This window comes from Colossoma macropomum, unplaced genomic scaffold, assembly GCF_904425465.1.
Source record: "Colossoma macropomum unplaced genomic scaffold, Colossoma_macropomum, whole genome shotgun sequence".
Lineage (NCBI taxonomy): Eukaryota > Metazoa > Chordata > Actinopteri > Characiformes > Serrasalmidae > Colossoma > Colossoma macropomum.
Window position 1 is genome coordinate 18,981,019 of NW_023494798.1, and position 21,598 is coordinate 19,002,616.

The 21,598-nt window shown below is 39.0% G+C and overlaps 2 protein-coding genes across 2 annotated transcripts in view; both read right to left on the reverse strand.

Annotated features, from left to right (window-relative positions):
• The window catches only part of si:ch211-1e14.1 (UPF0606 protein KIAA1549), a 63,769-nt gene extending 53,774 nt beyond the window's left edge, over positions 1–9,995 (reverse strand). The window contains exons 1-2 of the mRNA XM_036585262.1: positions 9,826–9,995; positions 8,514–8,760 (exon numbers count right to left, since the gene is read on the reverse strand). Of these exons, the coding sequence (XP_036441155.1) occupies positions 8,514–8,643 (130 nt within the window). The 5' untranslated portion in view covers positions 8,644–8,760; positions 9,826–9,995. The remainder of the gene's footprint in view (positions 1–8,513; positions 8,761–9,825) is intronic.
• Positions 9,996–12,497: 2,502 nt separating this feature from the next.
• Positions 12,498–21,598, reverse strand: part of hipk2 (homeodomain interacting protein kinase 2) — a 126,128-nt gene continuing 117,027 nt past the window's right edge. Inside the window, exons 12-16 of the mRNA XM_036585251.1 lie at positions 21,221–21,391; positions 20,351–20,695; positions 19,200–19,447; positions 18,768–18,928; positions 12,498–18,429 (exon numbers count right to left, since the gene is read on the reverse strand). Coding sequence (XP_036441144.1) covers positions 17,965–18,429; positions 18,768–18,928; positions 19,200–19,447; positions 20,351–20,695; positions 21,221–21,391 — 1,390 coding nt within the window. The 3' untranslated portion in view covers positions 12,498–17,964. The remainder of the gene's footprint in view (positions 18,430–18,767; positions 18,929–19,199; positions 19,448–20,350; positions 20,696–21,220; positions 21,392–21,598) is intronic.

The following is a 21,598-nucleotide window of genomic DNA, read 5'->3' on the forward strand; positions in this document are numbered from 1 at the left end:
GTACAAAAAGCAAGTTTAAAGCGTGGCAGGAAGAACCACTGAAGGCTAAGTTGCATCTTACGCAACTCATTAACACTTAATTCAAAAAGGAGCTCCTGCTTAATTTTGCAATAGCACGAACAGGAATAGCCTAACAAACTTGTTCAGAACATCTGCTGTCTCCATCAGCCCCAGGAGATCTGGGGCCACTTCTGCAGCCTAGCTTCACCGTCTCCACGTGCTGGACTCTGGGACTTGACTCACACTGCCACTATTACACACTCTTCCAGCAATGAAGGCCACACTCCTCCAGCCAATGGGAGTCAGTGGAGTAGAAAGCAGAGCTATCATAACTCTTGAGTGGATTTATACATTGTGAATGACCAGAGGGACAGAGCATGCTTCCACTGAGAAAAAACAGCTGGTTTTAAGAAGGATCTTGTCTCTTTTTCCTGCCAGGAGACAACTGGCTCAATTTCACTTACCAGAGAGATTGAGAGGAAGTTTAAAAGTGGTTTGCCTTGTTTTCAATGCACATTCATTGATAGTAGGGCTGCACATTAGTGCTGGACAACACAGATAAAGTTCATTAGTGCTGGACAACACAGATAAAGTTCAATATTGCAATATTTTCCAAATGCATCATGGTATCACAGTATCAGATGAGTTAGCGTTAATAAAGAATAATAAAATAAAGAAAAATGAACCCACTCTTCCTATGTACTTTTACTGTATGTTACAAGAATGCCTTATGAACTTAAAATACCACTCCCTGATTTGACTGTTATGTTCTGTTTTCTTCTCTTAAAAACATCAGGGAAACTAACCTTTTGAAATAAAAGTCTCTGATGTAGTATGTAAAGTTTCAAAATGCACTGTTTGTGTACCCAGTTCACATGTGGAAACTGAGCGCAAAAACAGCCCAATCTGAATTCAGTGTTTTCATGAGGTCATGCAAACACATTTACATATCTCTGCCTTTTCAGCCTACAGCAGTTCAGCCTTGCCCATTTTTTTGTGGCTGAAATGCAGGGAAACCAATCAGAACAGAGCTCATTTACATATATCAGACTTAAAAGCACAGTAACATAAACAGTTTGTTCAATTCTAAGTGATAAAGAAAGGTCGGAAATTGTCAGGTAAAAATGACGTATGACTCACTCTGAAGTCATAAGCGGACCTCAGGGGAAAAATAAAATACTAGAAAAATGCAGTATATGGTTCCTTCAACATTTTGCCAAAAGAAACCTTACAAAGTATATTTTACTAGTGTAGTATTGCTTTTTTATAAAACAAAATGTTACGTTGGAAATGTAATAATCCAACAGTGAGAACTCATGTGACCAATCACAATATTTTTTTACTGTGTTCTGTGTGCATCTTGACCAATCACAGGTTTACATGACCATTTCTGTGCATGTTTTGAAGGTGAATTCCACCTATTTTTAAAAATGTCTGTATAATTAAATGGTTAAAATGTAAGGAAAGTTAATTAAAGTGGTCTGATGTCATCCTTTCTAGAAAAACTCACCAAGTCAGAACTGTTCTCAGCGGTGGTGATAGGAACTGAACATCTGGCCTCTAAAAGCTCCCTCTCAGAAAGTTACTACACAAAATGGTCATGAATATCCTGCCTGAAGACTGAGACATTGTTTCTGACAGTTTTATAAGAAGGTTAAGAGAAAACAGGCCCCAAAGAAGCTCTATATTTTGTTCCTCTTTTCCCATTCTCAACATATAAAATCTTGTGTAGGTTCACTGATCGTTTTGGATAGTAAATAAAATGTCTAGACTTGCATTGTAAACATCTTGACCCCGGGTTCCCATCATCAACACTGTAAAGAAACTGGCAAGTATCTATCTATCCATCCATTTTAAATTAAACCACTCTGAATGGCTTTCTTTACATCTCCACATTTGAATTATGTGGAATTTTTTTTAATTGGGTGGACTTCCCCTTCAATGAATCAAAGCACTCGTGTAACAAATCATGGAACAAACTATTCTGGCCAAAATAATGAAGGCCAGATTTTTACCATGTCACATTACTGATTGGCCAGTGTGTTTTTAATATATTGCAAGGTACATGACAATCACAGTATGCAGCTATATAATCGCAATATTGGTGTTCTGTACTTGTCGTGCAGCCTTAGTTGATACTGACGAGGCATAAGAAGGTGAGATGAGAAAGGTGGGCTTGCATCAAAACAGCCAGGCACATGTACATATACTCCCCCATACACATCACAAGCCTTGATTACAAAAGCATGGTGCATTGATTTGCACACTGTAGCTAATGTAAAAGCTCTGAGGAGTCCTTGAATACTCCCCCTAACACCTCCTTGTGTTTCCAAGGTTACAACAATATCTTGTAACCTTGGAAACTCAATGTCAATAAATCACAAAGCCTATCAACAACACACATACACATTTTAGATTATAACCCACTGAGAAGATTAGTCTTGATGTTGATTATGCAGAGATATCATCGGGGAAAATCATTTGTTGGGGGTCGGCAACATCACACAAACATCTCTGCAGTGCTTTTCAATATAAATGCAATCAGATTAAAACACCTGTAAGCTGCAGATTGTTGGCGGTATTAGAGTCCATAAGCTTTAGCAACCTGATTGCGTCCTGCACAAAAAAATGCCTGACAATTAACTAATGACAAATTCACTTTCATTCTTTTTTATAATAACCGATGCAAGTTCATACCGCTATTCCATAAACAAACACTTCTTTTTTCTCCTCTCCAGCAGATTTTTCAGAATGCTAGTTAACCAACAAACACATAAATGTTGTTTGCTAAGGGAAATCCTGCACATGGATCCCAGCAACCCATCCCTCTAAAAACTATTCTGAATAGCTAATTTCCTGCAAGGTTGTTTCCCAAATGGCCTCTATGTCTCCAATGCCTCTGCTGTTCCATCAGCGCTGTCTTCACAAGCATTCACATCCAAACTGCAGAATAAAGGATACAGAACAGAAGAACGTCTGCTTTGCACAGACAAACAGACAGGCAAATAAGTATTGAGGAGGTGGAGAAATTTTAATTACTCAACAAAAAACAGGCTTTGCATCTATTTCCATTTGCATTTCCTTGAGAAAGCAATTGAGTAGTATGACTAAAATACAAATAATGTGATTTTTAACTGTGAGGGCTTCTGTCACATTAACCTTATATTGAGGTCACAGCATACCAAGTACACATTCACAATTTGGTGAATTTGCATCCTGAACTGCTGCCAGACGACACACTTGAAAATTCTTCTATCTTCTGTTTATTATTTCTAAATATGAGCATTTCTGAATCAAACAGGAAACCTTAAAAACTTTGAGGTAGGACATCACTGCACATACTTATTGTACTAAAGGAGAAACAAGGTCAGTAGGCTTCTATATTTGGAGCACTCAAATGCCACATGGCTGAAAATGACAGTGAAAACTGTTGCCTAACTATTCAAAAAGTAGGAAAGTGGAAAAAAGTGTACACAGTCTGAAGGGAATGGTGTGATAAATGAAATGATGACAGTTATTATTTTCAGACCATTTGAACTGGAGCCCATTTGGAGGTGCCTATCCAAACTGGGCCTTTCTTTTTGAAAACACAGTATCCTACCACGAAGAAGTGTAAGCTTTGCAATCAGCATTAGACCTACAAAAGAAAAGCCAAAAATGCATGAAAGATTTCACTATTAGAATTTGAATTAAACATTATCAAAATTATTTACATAGTTTATCCTTTGGCATGGCTACTAGTACTTTACAGACTACAGGTTTCACTTTAAAGCATTTAGCCTTTACCAGCTCACTTAAAAGTTTAAGACCTGAAAAAAATTAAGTTGGCACCTTTAATAGTATGTTAAGAGATTAGCTGTTTCTCTTTTTCTACTTCAGTAACAACAATCCTGTGAAAACATTATACATACTAAATTATTAATTCTGTCCTATTCGTAACCACTGGCAGATCTAATCATTAAAGTCCAGGTCAGGATTATTTTGGAACGGATTGATTTTTGGACTGTGGTAATTGCCACAGGCAATTTTATCACACTGTTTACAGGAGACTGGTCATTAAACATAACTCAGCATATAAACTAATGATTTTTGTCTCCATTACTTTCATGCCAGGCCTTTCAAAATAACCTGCATGCAATTTTTTTTTACATGCTAGTTCATGTCCCTTGTCATACATGATTTGTCATGTCATATCACTAAAAGACAAAAACTCGTTTTACATTATTTTCCATCTATATGTAATGACTTTCAGCCACCTCTAAAATGTCTTCAGATGTCTGATTACATTGGTGCACACCAGCCGACGGAGAAAAATAAGATTAACCAATAATATGGTTCATCTCCCCCTCTCATCCAAACCTATCACTGAAAGAAAATGCTCTGCCAGCTCAGAGATCCTACCTGAAACTGTGTTTTACTCTGAAATTTGTCATGGCATGGTAGAAAACGTGTTACGATTTTTCATGCTGAAAGCACAAACACACATATTAGCACGATCAATCAACATAGAATAAGCCCGGAATCTAGCCTAAACATTTCTCAAATACTTATTCAATGGAAATTCTAAGGTAGCAGACAGACAACTTATGGCTTTAAGAATGAGTGTATTTAGCAGCTACAACAAAAACAGATTTTAAAAACCTCTCCCTACTAATGGTGATTTAATAAACATGAACAGACAACATTTACAGTGGCTTTGCCTTTTCTGGCTGTCCATCATCCAGAATAGCATCTGTGTATTTTCTCTTTAGGTGCTCGTGCATCTTGCTACTGCCGCTGAGGTATGCCATCAAAACTTTGCACAGTGTACCTTTTTTGTTTTGTGCTAATCTAAAGTACTCCTATACTTTCAACTTTGGGTCTTTGGAAACTTTTAGAAACCTCTTTCACAGCCAAGTCAGACTCTGGTGCAACAAACAAGGATCTTTTATAACTGAATGGTCCGATGACTGGAGCCAAAAACAACTAACATCATGCACACAGCAATTCCGTAGTGGTATTCAGGAAAAGCATTTGTTATTTGAATTGAAGTGTTTTAAAGATCAAAAATAATGACAATGCATCTATTTAAAATATTGATGTCAATGCATTTTCAGTGTCAATGTCATTGATTATGACAACTAATGGCGGCAGCCTTTATGCCTGGCTGTAGAGGACATTCAACTACAGCTCAACCAGCCAAACAAAAGACTCCAACAAGACATAAAACTCCACAAATAAAGTACTTTGACTAGCCTTGGACGTGATTCCTGCTGTTACCGTGCTGCAGAGACTGTTGTTGAAAGATACAGATGAGGCGAATGGGATCAAAACTATGAAACATACTTTCCTTACATCTGTACAGAAGTGCTTTTCTGATGTGGAACAAAACCACCTCTTCTCCACTGCAACATTACTTGATCCAAGGTAACTAATGTTAGCATAGCTAGCTAATGCATTTAACATAAGCTAGATTTTAAAAATGTATCCGTTAAATTACACTGCTCACATTTACAATAACAACTACTTAAGTCAAAGTAGGTTACTCTGTATGGTATCAGACTCAGCAATGGCAAGCGCTAAAAACATGTACTCTTACTCAATACTCTGTCTGAAAAAAACTTGTATCAGTGCATCACTAGCATGTTTTAAATATGGCTCTACTTTGTCGATTCCAAATTACCCAATGTCAGAAAAAATAAATTGCCAAAATATATTGTGTATCTTGAAAACTACAAGAATCGTGATATTACATTTTTGCCAGCTGTACAGTGGCATGAATATTAGATATTAATGAAGGTAGAGTTCAGATTCAGAATACTAAATCAACATACAGATCTGGTACCATCTCTGAAGCTCAGAGATACAGCAGAAGACAGACTCAGCCAGTGCTTTCTAAACCAAGTGTGTTTGAAATAGCAAATCGCTTCCCCAAACTGATCGTTAGGCCTAAAGCTCCATCATAAACCTTACCACAATATCTGGCAATGACCAGAGAGACTGTCAGCAGTTCCAAACTGTTGAGACAGCAGTAGAGTATAGAGTTGACAACAACCACCTTTCAATCAGCAGCAGAGAGCACTATGGGGTGAATGGCTTCTTGGAACAAATAATAGAACAACAGTGAGACAGACATTTGACAGTGAATCTGACATGCTTTTTGAAATTTCACTTAAAAGTCAGACAAGGCCTGAAATATCTTAGTCTTCAAGAGACAGAGGATTCTAGGAGGCCTTATCTGCCTTAAAACAACAAAACACTTTTACCAGGTCCTTATCACTGAAACTTGTCTGGAAAAAGATAACAACAGCTTGGTAACATCAAAATATTTATCATGTCAAATTAGCATTTCAGAGCAGAAACAGAAGCCCCTATGTCGAAGCACAGCACTGTTTGTTTGCCCTTTTCAGAGTTTGTAAAAAATTGAGCAAACCGTGCTTAGAAGAATGATGAGCACATGCAGGGCTTGCAAGAATGTAAACAGTTAACTTGCCAAAGAGACCTCTCAAAATATACAAAACCAGAATATCAGATGTATTAAGGATAATGAACGTTTTTACAGTGGATCAGATAGGTCTTGTAGGACTGTGCTCAAGTGGCAAAATTACCACTGTAACAGTCCCTAATGATGGTAAATACTCTTTTATCAACAGTTTAAAAACGTGTTATCCATTTATTTATTTCATGAAAACCACAAGACACTAGCACTCCCACACATGAACATAATAAGCTGTATAACATGTTGATGTGATATTCTACATTAACACCACATTTACTGTACCTAGCATAGACAGCAGCTGTTGAGCTGCTCTGGTTGAACATGCTCAGTGCTGTAAGCAGATATCATGCCAGTACAAACCGTATATGGTACAATGTACATTTTAGGGCATCCTCACACCAAAGCATTAGGTTCCATACATCAGACAAAACAGTTTCAGCTTTCAGGAAAAACTCTCGTTCATCAGGTGAAATGGGCAGTTTAAAGCGACCTCAGCTGAACTGGCTTCAGAGAAGGCACCAAGCTAAGTGGCCTCAGAGAGTGAAGTTTGTGTGACATTCACAATTCCTATCTTTAGAGACTAAATTACTTTTTGTGGCAAAATTAAGGCTGACAACATATGACAAGCACAGGTTTTACTGAGCTGTGTGTTTGTGTTTTTTTACTGACAAAAATAATTCTTAAACTCTCTATCATTGTGTTTTCTCCCACATTTGACTTCAGTACTAGAGAGCATCTCAAAATTACCAAAAGAAAAATGCAGCTTTTATTATTATTAGCAGTATTAGTAGTAGTAGTAGTATTTCTGCTAGTATACAGTAGATCTATATAGCAAACATATATGCAGAGATAAAAATAGTGATTTTTTCTTACAGTAATTTTTAGACAGGCTGTAACACTGAAGCAGATGTGGGAACAAACAGAGAGACAGCGTATGAACTGGAGCTTCACCATTATCCGTTTCCACATGATTATCAAATAAGAGGATTCTGTTATTGGCACAAGTTTAGTTTCTTGTTACATCACCAAGCCCATCACTGAGGTTCAACAGTACATCAACAAACTTGGTACTAGTCATGGAGAATTACAATATCACTATCCTGCATATAAATAATTGGAGTTGTAATAAGAACGTAACATGGAGAATCTATTAAGAGTTTTAAGGTTACAAAGATTCAAAAATATTTATTGAACCTTGATACACATCCTAAAAATATGTGAAGATATGATTCATAAATGGTATCCTCAATGACCTTAGCAAAACACTGAACAACTATTGCTTAGAATAAAGGTCACCAGTGTCATCCACAGAGGCGCAATACTGTAGAAGACATGACAAGATGTCAGAAGCATTTCATCATATGCTTATTCGCTAGCCAGTCACTTGAATAGAATCATTAAGGCTGTAACTATATATGCACTTGTGTCCAAAAATGTTTGTAGGCACCTGTGCACCCAGTGTTTCTTCAAAGGTCAAATTACTAGAAGTATTAAAGGTATTAATAGAATGTTTGTCCTCCCTTTGCTGCAGTAACTGTGTCTACTCTTCCGGAAAGGCTTTACACTAGATGTTGGAATATTGCTGTGAGAATTTGTTTGCATTCAGCCACAAGAACATTTGTGAGATCGGGTACTGATATGGGATGATTAGTTCAGAATCACAAATGCCACTCCAGCTCATCCCAAAGCTTTCTCATGCTCATCCATCACTCCAGAGAACATAGTCCCACTGCTCCACAACCCAACGCTGGTAGGGCTTTATACTCCTAGCTGACATTTGGCATTGGGCAAACTGGCTCAAGCAGGCTCAAGAGTGGATGCTCCAGACTGACCCATTCTATTGACAATGATATTACACAAGCTATGTGCTTGCAATCAAATTCCTGTGTAAGCAGTGGGTGCACCTTCAAGCAGCTAAATTAACTAATTAGAAGAGGCGTCTGAATACTTTTGGTCAAACTGCACATCCTCAATACTGGAAGTCTGAAGTATTTTGTTTTTTTTTAAACAGTTAAAGGACCTTCGTGCAACTTACCTTCAGCAGGTGGGTGTGCGGTCGTCATGGAGACCACCATGAGCAGTCTCAAGTAGAGCATGCACCGGCCTCTGTGCACGGCGGCCCAGCAGAGCCCCGTTAAAGCAGATTCGAGCATCAGGCCCTCCATGTAGAGAGACTCATGTTTTGTCCGAGGTGGTCAGAGGAGAAGGGTCCGCACTGTGGCTGCTCACAGAATTCCGCCCGCGCCGTGCCTCCAGCGAGCTGCACCAAGAGCAAACAATCGCTGTATGTGAAATGGAGAAATCGTGGCATGAGAGAGGTCTACAATGCAGTGCGCTCCTCAAAGCACACCACAAAACATGCACACAGATATGTACTGTTAAGAAACAAAACAGCACCAGTTCGTAAATCGGCACTATCTGCCCCCCGCTCTCCACGCCGCCAACAGGATACAGCGCCGACGAGGCTGAAGTTGGCTTCCTATTCGAATTTTCCCGTTCCACCTTAAATAGCGCAGCAATTCCATTCTGGCGCCTGAGGAACCTTGAGGCGCCAGAATGGAACTGCTGCACCATTTAAGGTGGAACGGGAAAATTCGAACAAGAAGCTGGCGAATAAGCAGCTCACTTCAGCTTGCAGGCGCTGCGCGAGCTGCACGCTTCCTTTGTTCCCTCGCGCTACTGCCGTTACTGCAGCTTTCAAATACAACAATTTCATTCAAATATAAACGGCCCACTTACAGACTAACGCAGTTAGCTAAAAGACGTCTGCGGCTGTCTAGTCCGTATCCAAGGTTAGCTAGCTTCATTAACGCTACGCTAATACGCAGGTACAGTTGGGATTAAGCTAGGTGTTGAGAGGATGTGGAAGGGCTGATTAACTGCAGTATGTGACTAAAACTGCCGGCTAGCTATGGACCTCACTCTTTTCTCATCAGCGTTAGCTAACTACCATTATTTCTGGTAACGTAGTGTAGCCGTAGCGTTGTCGTAACGTTAGCTAGCGAGCGGTAGGTTAACGAATTCAAGCTATAAATTACTGGCAACGTTAACGTCACCTGGCTAACGTTAGTTACTTCTCAGAACAAGCAAAGCGACTCTGACAGCAACGTTAACGGTTAACGGTTGTTATCTTGTGATGACATAGAACTACCTAGCAGCTTTATCCTGGTGAAAATAGCCAAGCTACAACTATAAATGTCTGTAGGTATTCAAGCTACATAAAGCTAGCTAAGTTAATTAACATCTGCGCTAGCTAATGCTTTGACAAAACGAAAATTTTTACTATCTGCCACACATGCTTTTGTGAAATCTCCGCTCGCTACTTAACGTTCACCGACAGCCCTTACCTTCAGCGCAGATTAACTGGATGTCCATATGAGTCGAGGTAATCCATACTCAATCTCAGATCAGGCGCGGGTCTAAACAAAAGTTTCTGTTTTTCCATGATCTCCGGACATAACGGGCTGTTTTTTTATGGATAGGTGCCTGATTCCTGCTCTCTCTGTCCGAGCATCCTTCCCTCCTCCCCTTCACGGGCCTAATGTGGAGATTTATTCCGATGAGCTCTACAGCGATTGGCTGGAAGCTCTGTCCATCATTCTCTGGGTTTGGTTGACTCCCCCAACGGCGTCTGCGCTTCCACGGCAACGCACACTTTGGTTTGGCCTTAGCAGGTAAAGCACAAATAACATTTGAATACAGCTCTAAGTTAACTGTTATGGTATTACAGCTAGGGTAATGATATCTAAAGTTTGTGGCTAAACAAATAACAAATTTCTCCATCGCAGATGTAGTTCGGGTTTAGCTGATGGAAAAAAAAACAAAACTTACATAAGAGACACTTCAAGATAAGAGACGTACAAAATTAAAAATGATGGTTCTTCAAGGTTCTTTAAAACAGGCAACAGTCGAGTTCAAACGGTTCTTTGCATGGTGAAATGTTTCTTCAGATTAATGGAGAATGTGTTGTATTTGATTCTACATAGAACACTTTTGAAAATGGTTCTATACAGAACTACATACAACACGTTTATTTGGATCCAAAAGTTTAGATTCTTCTTCTTCTTCTTCTCTTCTTCTTCTTCTTCTTATTATTATTATTATTATTTATATTATTATGTTTTGGAAAATTATAAAATCCCTAGGTAAAATATGAAACATGAAAAATGAAAACGTGTTACAAATACAAGTAATAAGAATTAAACGAGATTCTCTTTACTATCCATGGGCAAATGGACTTATATAATTAGAGCACGCTTATAAAAGAAAAAAGAAAGCATATTATAATATTCAAACAAAAGACACAGAGTCCCAATAGTCAAAAAAAAAAGCTGTAACGCGTTTCTTTTTCTTAGCCAGCTTTCATTTTGGACGATTATGCAAATACAAAAAGTAAGAAAGCGAGAATTTAAATGAACATATGTAGGCTCACATTGCCCCCTTGTGGTGATGAAAAGCAATTCAATGAATTCACCAAATTAATGGACAAATGAAAGTATATGAGAATTCATTTGTAGGAAAACAAATGAATTTAACTTAGATGTATGCAAAGCCATTTTTAACTTGAACAACAACCCCTGAACAACAAGCTATATGCTAGAATAAGTACAAATCTGTCAACAAACAGCTGTTCAGAGGAAACCACTACTTTTTTGTGCAAAATACTTGTGCCTACTGTCAGGCCTGAAGGAGGCAGTGGTCTTACTTTGCTTGTGACAGAGTTGGTCATCTTAACAGAGACCATGGCAACTAACATGGCTATTATAGCATAAGCATACATCATGCCATTCCATCGAGCTAGTTGCACAGTCCTTGCTTTTTCGGCAGAATAACGTCTCAGAATATATCTCAAATAACTATCTGCCAAAGAACAGCAGTGAAGGTCAACCAATGACTTTGTCTCTCCAGAACTCAGTCTCGCAAGCTTGAATGGAACAAAACGGACAATGGATAATTCAAAGCATGTCCTACATCTGTGCTTAAGAAAGGCTGTGAAGAAATGTCAGGTGATTTCCTGCATGTTTGTGAAGCTTAGGGCAAAAGCATGGCTGTTTAGAGAAATCCAAGATTTAGAGATAACTTTCATGATCATTCCTTTAATGCTCCCCTTGTGTTGTATGTGTATGGAAACACAGCACTGTGAAAAAGTCCCCCTTCATTTATTTTATTTCCAGTCAAAACAGCCATTAAGTACAAGTTATCCATTTTTCAGCATCAGGAAAAAAAGCAGAAAACAGATATTTAACAGAAAATTACACAGAAACCACAACAACTAAATACAATATCCATTTTTCGGTGCTTATTGTGTCTACGCTTTGCCTTTATTACAGCTTCCTTTATTTTCAGGAGACTTGCTTTCAGTTTTTCAAAGCAATCTGAGGGATATTTTTTACATTTCAGGTCTGGACTCTGGGTTGGTCAGTCCATTGTTCTGAGAACACCAGCAGGTTCTTTGTTTGATTTGCAAATTTTCTTTTTTTGCATATTTGCTTTTCTCAGTAACAGCTTCTTGACAGCTACACATCCTTTCAGACCTGTACCGTTTAATTATCTTACAGTAGAAAGATGGATTTTTTTTAGATCTGAAGCAAGAGTGTAGCTTGATTTTCTCATATTCTTCAAAGATTAAAGTACTGTTTATCTGATGGTGACAGTTTTGGTGGTCTTTCACAGTTGTTAGGAGTTCCATTTCCTTTATATCTTTTTCTTTTTCACTTGTTTTCCTTTGACTTTCCCATCCTTACTGGAGTGGATTATTTTATATCTAATCTCCTGAAAAATAAAGTTTCCAGCAAGTGCTCTCAAACTTTCGGTGCTGTACATACATGCTGTAAATTGTCTCTGTGTGTTTATGGGACATAGAATGTTATGTTCTAGTACTAAAGTGTACTCGGCCCTATGTAATAACGTAATATGTCAACAAGATCTTTTAAAAATTAAAGCTCTGTAAACTGCTGTATAACACACAAAGCTGATGACAGACATCAAATAATAGAAAGCATTATGAAACAGAGACGAATGCCGTGACTTAACAGTTTAATGTAAATCCAAGACAAAGTGTGATTACATTTCTACACATATACAATATGCATATGTGAGCATACAAATTCTCATTAATAACTCGATTCACCTCGGAGACCGAAAAAATGATCAAAAGTAACAGTGAATAACAAGCTATAACATAGTTCACCACAATGCGAGCCCCTTCTCACCCTACAGTTAGTAAATAGAACAATTAAAATAACTATATTCTTCTATAACCCAGATGTTTGTTAAAATCCTCCGTAAATTTACACTGCTATCATTAGTTGTCGAAGCCTAATAATAAACTCACTCAATTTTTCTACAACGAAAATTAAGAGAAGCACACAACATCTTAATGGTAACACAAGCGCTTAGTAGCAAGTACTCAACTTTTAGGAGTTAAATCATTCTTCTTATTATTATATTCATTTTAACATTCTATAAAGCCAGTAAAATATCCATTCTCATAACATACTTAATAATATTAGTCTAAGGTATAGGGTACACATAGCGCTACGTTAACAGATTGAAATAATGAGACATCACACTTCTTCAAATCCCCAATAAAGAAAGCTAAATAATAAAAAAAAGACATTAACAAAGAAGTATACTTGGAAATACTGCAGCACACAATAGCTTTGACAACAACTAATGAGATACACCATTGAGAAACCATACAGCAAAATCAGGGTCAGGGTCTGATGCTTTCTTAGGTCTTGAAACATTATAGAAAAATATTTAGTTTACATTTTATTGTGAACGTTTGTTGCTGTGCAAGTAGAAAAAAATGTTCATGTCACAGATGGCGGCAGAAATGGCTACAGTGCGTCACAGCTACATAACAGATTACACTGGTGATTTGTGTTGTGTGACAAACTGTAATTCCTGTATGACCAAGTCCATCTGTTTTGTGTTGTTATCTGTACATGGAGAATAGTTTATACTGTAGATAGTAGTACACTTTACTGTAAATCACCATGTAAACTGAAGTTATAACAAATACAAAGCGCTTTTAGGGCTGGTGAGTCAGGTTTCAGTCCATGACCAGCTTACCCGACAGAGAATCTGAAGAAGATGCGGTTAAAAATGACTGCAGACTGAGACCTCCACCTTGAGGTTAAAGGTCATTGCTTATTTTTTGGTTCTAAAACGTCATAAGGAAAATGGCCATTTCGTAATATTTGGCCTCTTAGCACATTTGCACATGCACAGATTGATGACTAAACCCATGACTATTCCAGCCTGCGCCCTGATGAGAAACCACTTTAAAACACAAACACTTAACAAAAGAGCCTGAAGACTGTGGAAGTGCTGTCACTGTGCCACCAACAGTTAAACAGAGATAAAACACTGGTCAGCTCCAATTTTGTTTAGCAGTGTGTGCTTTACGAAGCCTCTCATACTGATTGCATTATTAAGGGTCATACACTAGACAACCTTGTTTTGTCAGGTTCTAAAAATGCTTCAAGTAAATACCTAAGTATATACCTCACCTCAAGTACATACCTCACTGGGAATGTTTTTCACATTGGGGTCAAATTTGTCTGACATTATACTGTTTTGAGTAACTTAAATAAAACCAAGGTTGTACCACCAAGCCTTAGTAAATGACCAATACAAGAAGATTTCCATTTTGACCATTGCTTAAAGCTTTGATAGCTTGGAAGGCAGTGTTTTGACATGAAAATGAACTTGTCAGGAGGAGATAAAATCAGAATTAAAAAGATTTTTTTTGTTTGTACATATATAAAAGATGCTAACATCTCAGGCATAGCACATTTTGGTAATTATAAGGTCACTGGATCTACATTACTGCTTACATTTCTCAAAAAAGACACACATTGCATCAAAGCAGTACAACTTGTACATCACAAAAGCAAGTTATCACTTTGTAGGGTTAATAGGGCTTTATGACTGACTTCATGAAGTTCAGATGTGACAAGCCAAACAAAAGAGAGTAAAATGCTAAGAAAATAAACACTAATTTAGGTTATTTTGAAAAAACATTATCTTGATAAGCCTGTTTGTTCCTGTGAGACTTATTGCATTTCTTTTTGAGGAAAAATGTACAGAGTAACAGTAAAAAGATGACAGTTCACACCCACTAATAATTGTAATCATGATATATCAGGTGTTTTAGTCTCACATTGTACATTCATTTTTGCACTAGTGACCATTTTATTAAAGGTTTTACTGTAAGGTATCTCATTCTGCCCAAAGGTCACTACGGAGCACTACCTAGTTTTTAAATTTTATCCATATTTACTTCATAACATCAATAAAGCTGAAGAACAACTTCAACAACAAAAAAGTCAACAACATTTTGAATAAGATGGATAAGGGGCCTTATTTCCATATAGAAATCTGTTACATCTACATCAGATGAAATGTAGGACAAGGGGATTTTAACATAAACAACACTGACCAGTTTGAAACAAACCACACATTTTGAAGACTGGATTAATTTATAATGTGTAAGAAGGTATGAATCTGTGTTTCTGTATATTGTGTGTGCTGTGGTATATTTCTAAGACTGAACTGACTTTATTGCCAGTCTTCTCAGTTACAGCAAGGGACAACTTTTGTGCATCATTAACATGCTGAATTTCTTTGGTGGGAAGAAATAAAATGTCTTAAAATGACAGCCGAGTCCCCGTTTGGTCAGACAGGCCAGTCCGCGTGAGGGCTGGAGACTACAAAAAGTGCAGTGAGAGACAAAATGGCTCCTTCTAGAATGGAATGTCTTTTTTATGTGGTTCTGATAACAGAGGAACCTCTCCCTCTCACTGTGCTGGAGCCAGTGGGCCTAAACCAACCAAATACAACTACAAAAGCAAAGGGCATCCCAACTACCATAGAAACTGACAAGCTATTAATAATGTTCAAGCAGGAGGTGTCGAACCTCAGTCTAGCACACTGACAACATCTATGTTTTCAGCTTCCTTTGCACAGGTACATGCCCCTTAAGAATACTCAGGATTACTATAACTTATCAACCACCAGATACAGATAAAAATGGGCTTAATGAATAATAATAATAAAAAAAACTTCCACTAATAAACACCCATGAAAAATTATTGCAGCAATCTCTAAAAGAAGACAATATATCTGTAGCATAGCATGAAAAAAGTCTCAATGTCAAAACAAAACCACTTCAAATGCAAGTACTACGGCATGACATGAGAGGGGAGAACTAGATGCATTCACCATAAAACACATGCATGTGCCCTCTATTTATAGACAAAATGAAAACCACAAAAGTAAATCAAATCATTGGCTAATAGACAAGTCAACATTAACTCAAGCAGCAAAAAAAAACATTGGCCCACAAATTCTTCAACATATCAGTTATCCCTTTCTCTCAAAGTGATATCTAGCACAAGTGATTCCTTAAGTAAGACAAAGAGAAACAACAAAAACAACACCGATATTTCGGCACAACTCTTCCAGGTGTACACGTTAGCGGTTAGCTTCCGTTCATGCAGGGCAACTGAGAGGATCGCAGCCTTCAGAATGTACGTGAGACTAAAAATCCACCACGGATCTTCTTGACCCTGCTGAACGATGCCTCGGATCAGAGTATGGTGTGCATTCATGCAGTGCCTCCTGTAGCGCAGCCTCCTCCAGGTTCTACGTGCTCAAAGCCAACATGCTATTCTCATTGAGATGTGGAATTTAGGCTCTCTCCCCCATCCTACAATTCCCATCCAAATCCATCTAGTGCCATCTTTTAGCACCTTAATCTCTCTTATCCCTACCTAGACCCGCTCTCTCACCCTCCCAGGTTTACTGTTTCTACACCATTTCCTGCACCAGGCTCACTGGGGGCCGATCAAGGCCACTCTCTCTGCAGACGCTACAACTCTTCTGACGTCCCTTCAGCGCCTGGTGTGCTGTATCTGGAGTTCTGTTCCTTTTAGCAGATGATATTCAGATCTTTGTCCTCAAACTTGATTTTCTGACTACAAATCAGACTTCTTAGCACAGATGTCAAACAAATTATGTGTAGTGCTTCGGTTTTTCCGTCAATATACATGTGAATTCCCTTTTATGACAAAAACAAACACAGCCTAGTCAGTGCCACTGGATGGGTATCGAGGTTTCTAAGTCACACAGCTATGATACACAGTAAACACACTATATATATATTATAGTAACAAATGTTACTAATCTTTACTGAATGACAACTTTGGTTCATTACCCCAGGCAAGTATCTTCATCTAATATGTCAAATAACCTCATGCACGCTAAACAAGAAGCACTGCTGTACGAGATGGTTTTTGTGTATAATAATATAGCTATAAATAACATTTAGGACTACGGTCACACCTGGAAGTCAAAAACAAAACACTTCAGACAAAAGATGTTCAACCTAGGAGCCAACTCTCAAGCTAGTTTCTGTTGGTTCTAGAGGGTTTCCAGCCAAGTAAACTGTCGTAATATCTGTAAGGCACTACGAGGGAACAATGATAAACCTAAGACCGTGGAGAATACATCGCACAAAGGTGCAGAGGAAGGTGTACCACGCACATGGCCGACGGCAGCACACACGCACACACAGACTTTTATGTTGTACATGCTTGTTATTACAACCACTTTGTGCAATCACATTTAAAGAGGAGGAAAAAATCTATTGGTATCAGAAAGGTTCTTCATAAAATAAATGGGTGCAGCCTGCTACATTCTAAAAAGGGGGCCTAGCTAAATGTCCTACTGTATGACAAAACGTATTTTCTTGTCTAAATGCGAACACAAACAGAGAAAAGTCTATAAATACACTAGAAAGTTTTTTTGTCTTTTTTGTCATATTTCCAGAAGATTCCTCCAGTTGTTGTCAGGAGAGGACGGCAGGGTATGTGCGTACCCCTCGCCGAATGTGATTTGGAAACGTTTAAGACAGTTCAAGGCCATCATTATTTTTTTCTTTGTAGAGCAGCAGATATCCGTATTTCACCTTTATACAAAGTTCTCATCCACAATGTGACCTCAGCTCAACAGTCAGTGAATGCCTTTAAAAAAATCTGAAAACCAAACAAAATCTTGGTTTAATGAAAGAAGCTCTCCATCTCTCCCAAAAATGCCAACAGATGTGACCTTGTTGAAAAAGAAATTGATAATGTAAAAAGAAAAAAAAAATGTCTCAGATTTCCATGTTGGAAGGAACAAAAAACCCAAATGACAAACAAGTCAGAAAATTGAACTGGCCCTTTTGAGAAGAAAAATAAACTCAGATATAAAGAAAGCTCCTTTAAAACTTTACCCCTCCATTATATTCCCTCCCACAGTACTCTTCTTCTTTTTCTCCTTCTTCTCCTCCATCAGCATCTTAATCATCTTCAAGTTTAAGCATGTCAGGGACAGGGGGAAGAGTTGGGAGCAGTTAGGCTTGAGCATGTCTCTCTGTCTCTAGTGGAGGGGTAGAATGGTAAGCAGCGGTAGGGTAGGCTCCAGTGTTTTCGGCTCTAGAGGTAAGGGTACTGGTTCATCTTGGTGGGGCTCAGAGGATATCCAGTGTAGACAGTGGAGGCGGGTGAAGCGCTGATGTATGTTTGGTGGGCAAACTGGGCCTGGTACTGGCTGTGGTGCAGTGTGGGCGAGGGCAGCACACGGTGACCCATGCTGACAGGCACCTGGTGGACGATGCCCGGTGGGTAGCTGGCGTGCTGGACAGCGTGGCGGGCCGAACCCTGTGATGCCACCAGATGTGCCACAGTACCAGTGGAGCCCAGGGCAGCAGGGGCTGTGTAAGTGTAAAGGTGGGGTTGGCCTGACAGGTGCGTGGCAGCAAGGTGAGGGTGGACGTTGGTGCTGTGAGAGGGGCTGTTGTGGTGGAAGGAGTAGGGAGCCTGGGCGGCCATGGTGGGGGTGATGTAGGCCTGCTGCCTCCGGTGCCCTCCATTCCTCTCTACTGCCATGTGCTGCTGAGCCTGAAACATAGAGTTCAAACTTACACATCTACATATACATACTTATACATAGTTTTGTGTTCCTAGTCCCATTTTGAGACATTTAAAATTGACTGACAAAAAGTCCTGATCTAAAAAATGTCTCAAAGAATCAGTGCATTCTAAGAATTTGGTGATGGACCCTAACTCATTTAAATAACTCAGCTGCCAGAGGAGTTACAGTATATTAGCCATAAAATCTGTGTGTATAATCCATCCTTTATTGTTAAATGCACAAAGATTTTTTTAAAAGTGCAATAGGGATCAGTAATTGTATTATTGATATACACCAGAAACCACTTCTGAACTGCTCTGCTTACCTGGCTGAGATTGAGTGGCTGCTGTTGGAAGGGGTGTGGCCCAGTACGCTGCTGTCGATAAACCCCGCCTCCAGGAATGCCTCCTGACGAATGATTGTTGCCAGACAACCCTCCATTGGAGGACTTAAACTTGTAGGCAGAATTCTGGTGGTTCATGGTGTCTGTAAAGATCAAAGGCATTTATAACATATCAGAGACATCTGGTGATGTGAATAATACACAAATACAAGGAATTGGAAACTATCTGCATATTGTTACATGTAAGGCTAAAGATCTAACAGATTTAATTTGTGTGCCTTGATCTCATAAATGTCTCATAACTGCATTTACCTCAGACAGCAGTGAATTATACAGCAGTGAATTTAATGTTTGTTAAATGTCTGCTGTCCTGCATCTTTAATTGCACGCTCATTGAGTCTTTTACTATCTCACCAGGCAGGAGGCGGTCACACTCGTTCAGGCTCTCACTGGTCTGGCTCTTCAGAGGGGGGATAATGATGGTGCGGGGGTTCCCATTGCTGTAGTCATCCAGCACTGCACCCTTAGAGTCGTAGTTGTTGGCATTGGGGCCGCTGGGCCGGGCCTCCACAGCATAGGGGCTGTTATTGCTGGAGTCAGAGTCTGGGGAGTCGTGGACCGTCACACAGCTGATGACGTTCTTCCTCTGCTTGGATGACGTGCTGTGGAAGGGTGAGAGCAATACAATCAATAGCACATTCATCATGATACATGTTAGGGTTTTACATATCACAATGCATCACAATATCACAGCGATTTTCTTCAAAATTGCATATTAGAGAAAATGAATGCTTCACTGTATACAGACATTTCATATAAAAATTTTATGTACTATCCTAATTTACCAGAGAACCTTCACATGCAATCAGACTTTTTCTATGTAATGTTGATGACAGTAAAATAGAAAAAAAAAATTTTTTTTTTCTATTGAAAATAGAAATGTTTTCTTTGGGGACTGTTCTGTCTTAGAACACCCTTCATGTCCACCATGAATTGGTTAAAGAACTGTGGCAAAACGTATGTAAAATAATGTTGCAGACATCAGGTACCATATATGTAACTATTTCATGTAATAACTGTCTGTGAGGGAGCTTTTAGAGGCATTAAGCTATTAAACTCTTCAGACGTCTGGTTCCTATCCCATTTCACATCAAAGTGCTCTGAATGACATCATCTACATTGAAAATGGATATAAATACACAGATATGTAAGCAAATAAATATTGATCCATAGGTTCAAAGTATTGATGCAAAAACATCAAAAATAGAATCTCGATACAGTGACTAACTGTAGTATCAGCACAGCTCTATTTCAAGTCTATGTGGCAGTTTTCCAGATGAAGATGGAGGTTCTATGCACAGCATAAAGTAAACTATGCTGTCAAGGTTTATTCCCACCATTTTCAGTAACAGCCTGGGTTTTATGCGTCTTAAAACAGCTCCAGTGTAAACTAAAAAATAACTCCTACTTCTGAGAGCGCTGTCAGACATTTTCAAGTATTTCACTTGTGTTTTCCCTGTTGGGCTAAGGCGACGTTTTCATAGTGCATTTCCTGCTCTGCTGACCTGGTGTTGCTGGGCTGCTTGTGCTCGTCCTCCTCGTCTGTGTCGCTGCTGATGGTAATGATGCTGACGGCCGGGCTTGGGGTGTCTGGGATGACAATGGTCTGGCGTGGAGGGTTGTGTTGGGTGTGTTGTACGTGGTGGTCTCGTGTGGTGCTGGAGGCCTGCTGCTCTTCTCCCCACCCTCCTCCACCTCCTCCTCCTCCGCAGACTTGGGGTGGGCCACAAGCAGTGGAGGGGCCATTCTGGAGTACAGCACAGCGTGGTGGAGTGTTCTCCTTCACACGCTTGGAGCGCTGAGGGGACAGCACGGACTGAGAGGAGGACACCTCATATGCTGACACGTTCCTAAAAGAGGAAGACACGGTTACCATCTCCTGCAAACTATCACAAGATGCATTACTGAGCTAAACTTTGAAGGCAATAGTAGCTTTTTAAAACATTAAATTGAACATCAAAATTGTATTGTTTTAAGGATTACTGGACAGTAATATTTTAGTTTTATAACACAAGGGCTTGGCTTGATGCAGCAGAAGTGTACAACAAGCTGATTCATAATTTGATTTGCTTCTGATGATGCTCCAGAAGGCGTGTCAAATCAGGAATAAAAACTGGTCAACATAAGATTTCATTATCAACAAAGACTGAAGACTTTGCCATTGCAGTAAGTTTGCAAACCAATAGAGTTTTTGGAATGTCAATTGATTTGTGCTGTTTGTTGATTGTAAAATATTTTTTAATGATTTTTTTTTTTAACTAACAGCTTGGTTCCATACTTTTGGCCCTAAGTGCACGTTGATGTATGAATGACAAAACACATTAATAAATCACTGAATCATTAAACAAATTAATAAGTATCAGTTTCTCACTAACCTGCTGTTCATCTGGTGCTGCTTACTCTTTTTGGAGGAGTTATTATTTGATGGCTGCCTCATAACATGAGCCACACCCACATTCAGAGGCTGCTGGGAGGGCAAGGCCACATGACCAGCGAGCAAGGCTGGCTGCTGCATGATGGGATTGTAATGGCTGCCATGGGAATTCCTGCAAAATAATAGCAACATTCATATGTTCAGCGTGTATAACCACATGCAAAGTGTGCAATATTGTTTTCCTCAAAATAAACCTAATTAGTCTTTTAGTCAAATCTACAATACTGTGGAAAAGTCAGGAACCACCTGTGACTTTTTTTTTTCATTTCCAGTCAAAATAGTTATTCATTTTTCTAGAGATATTTCTGAGTGGATTAGA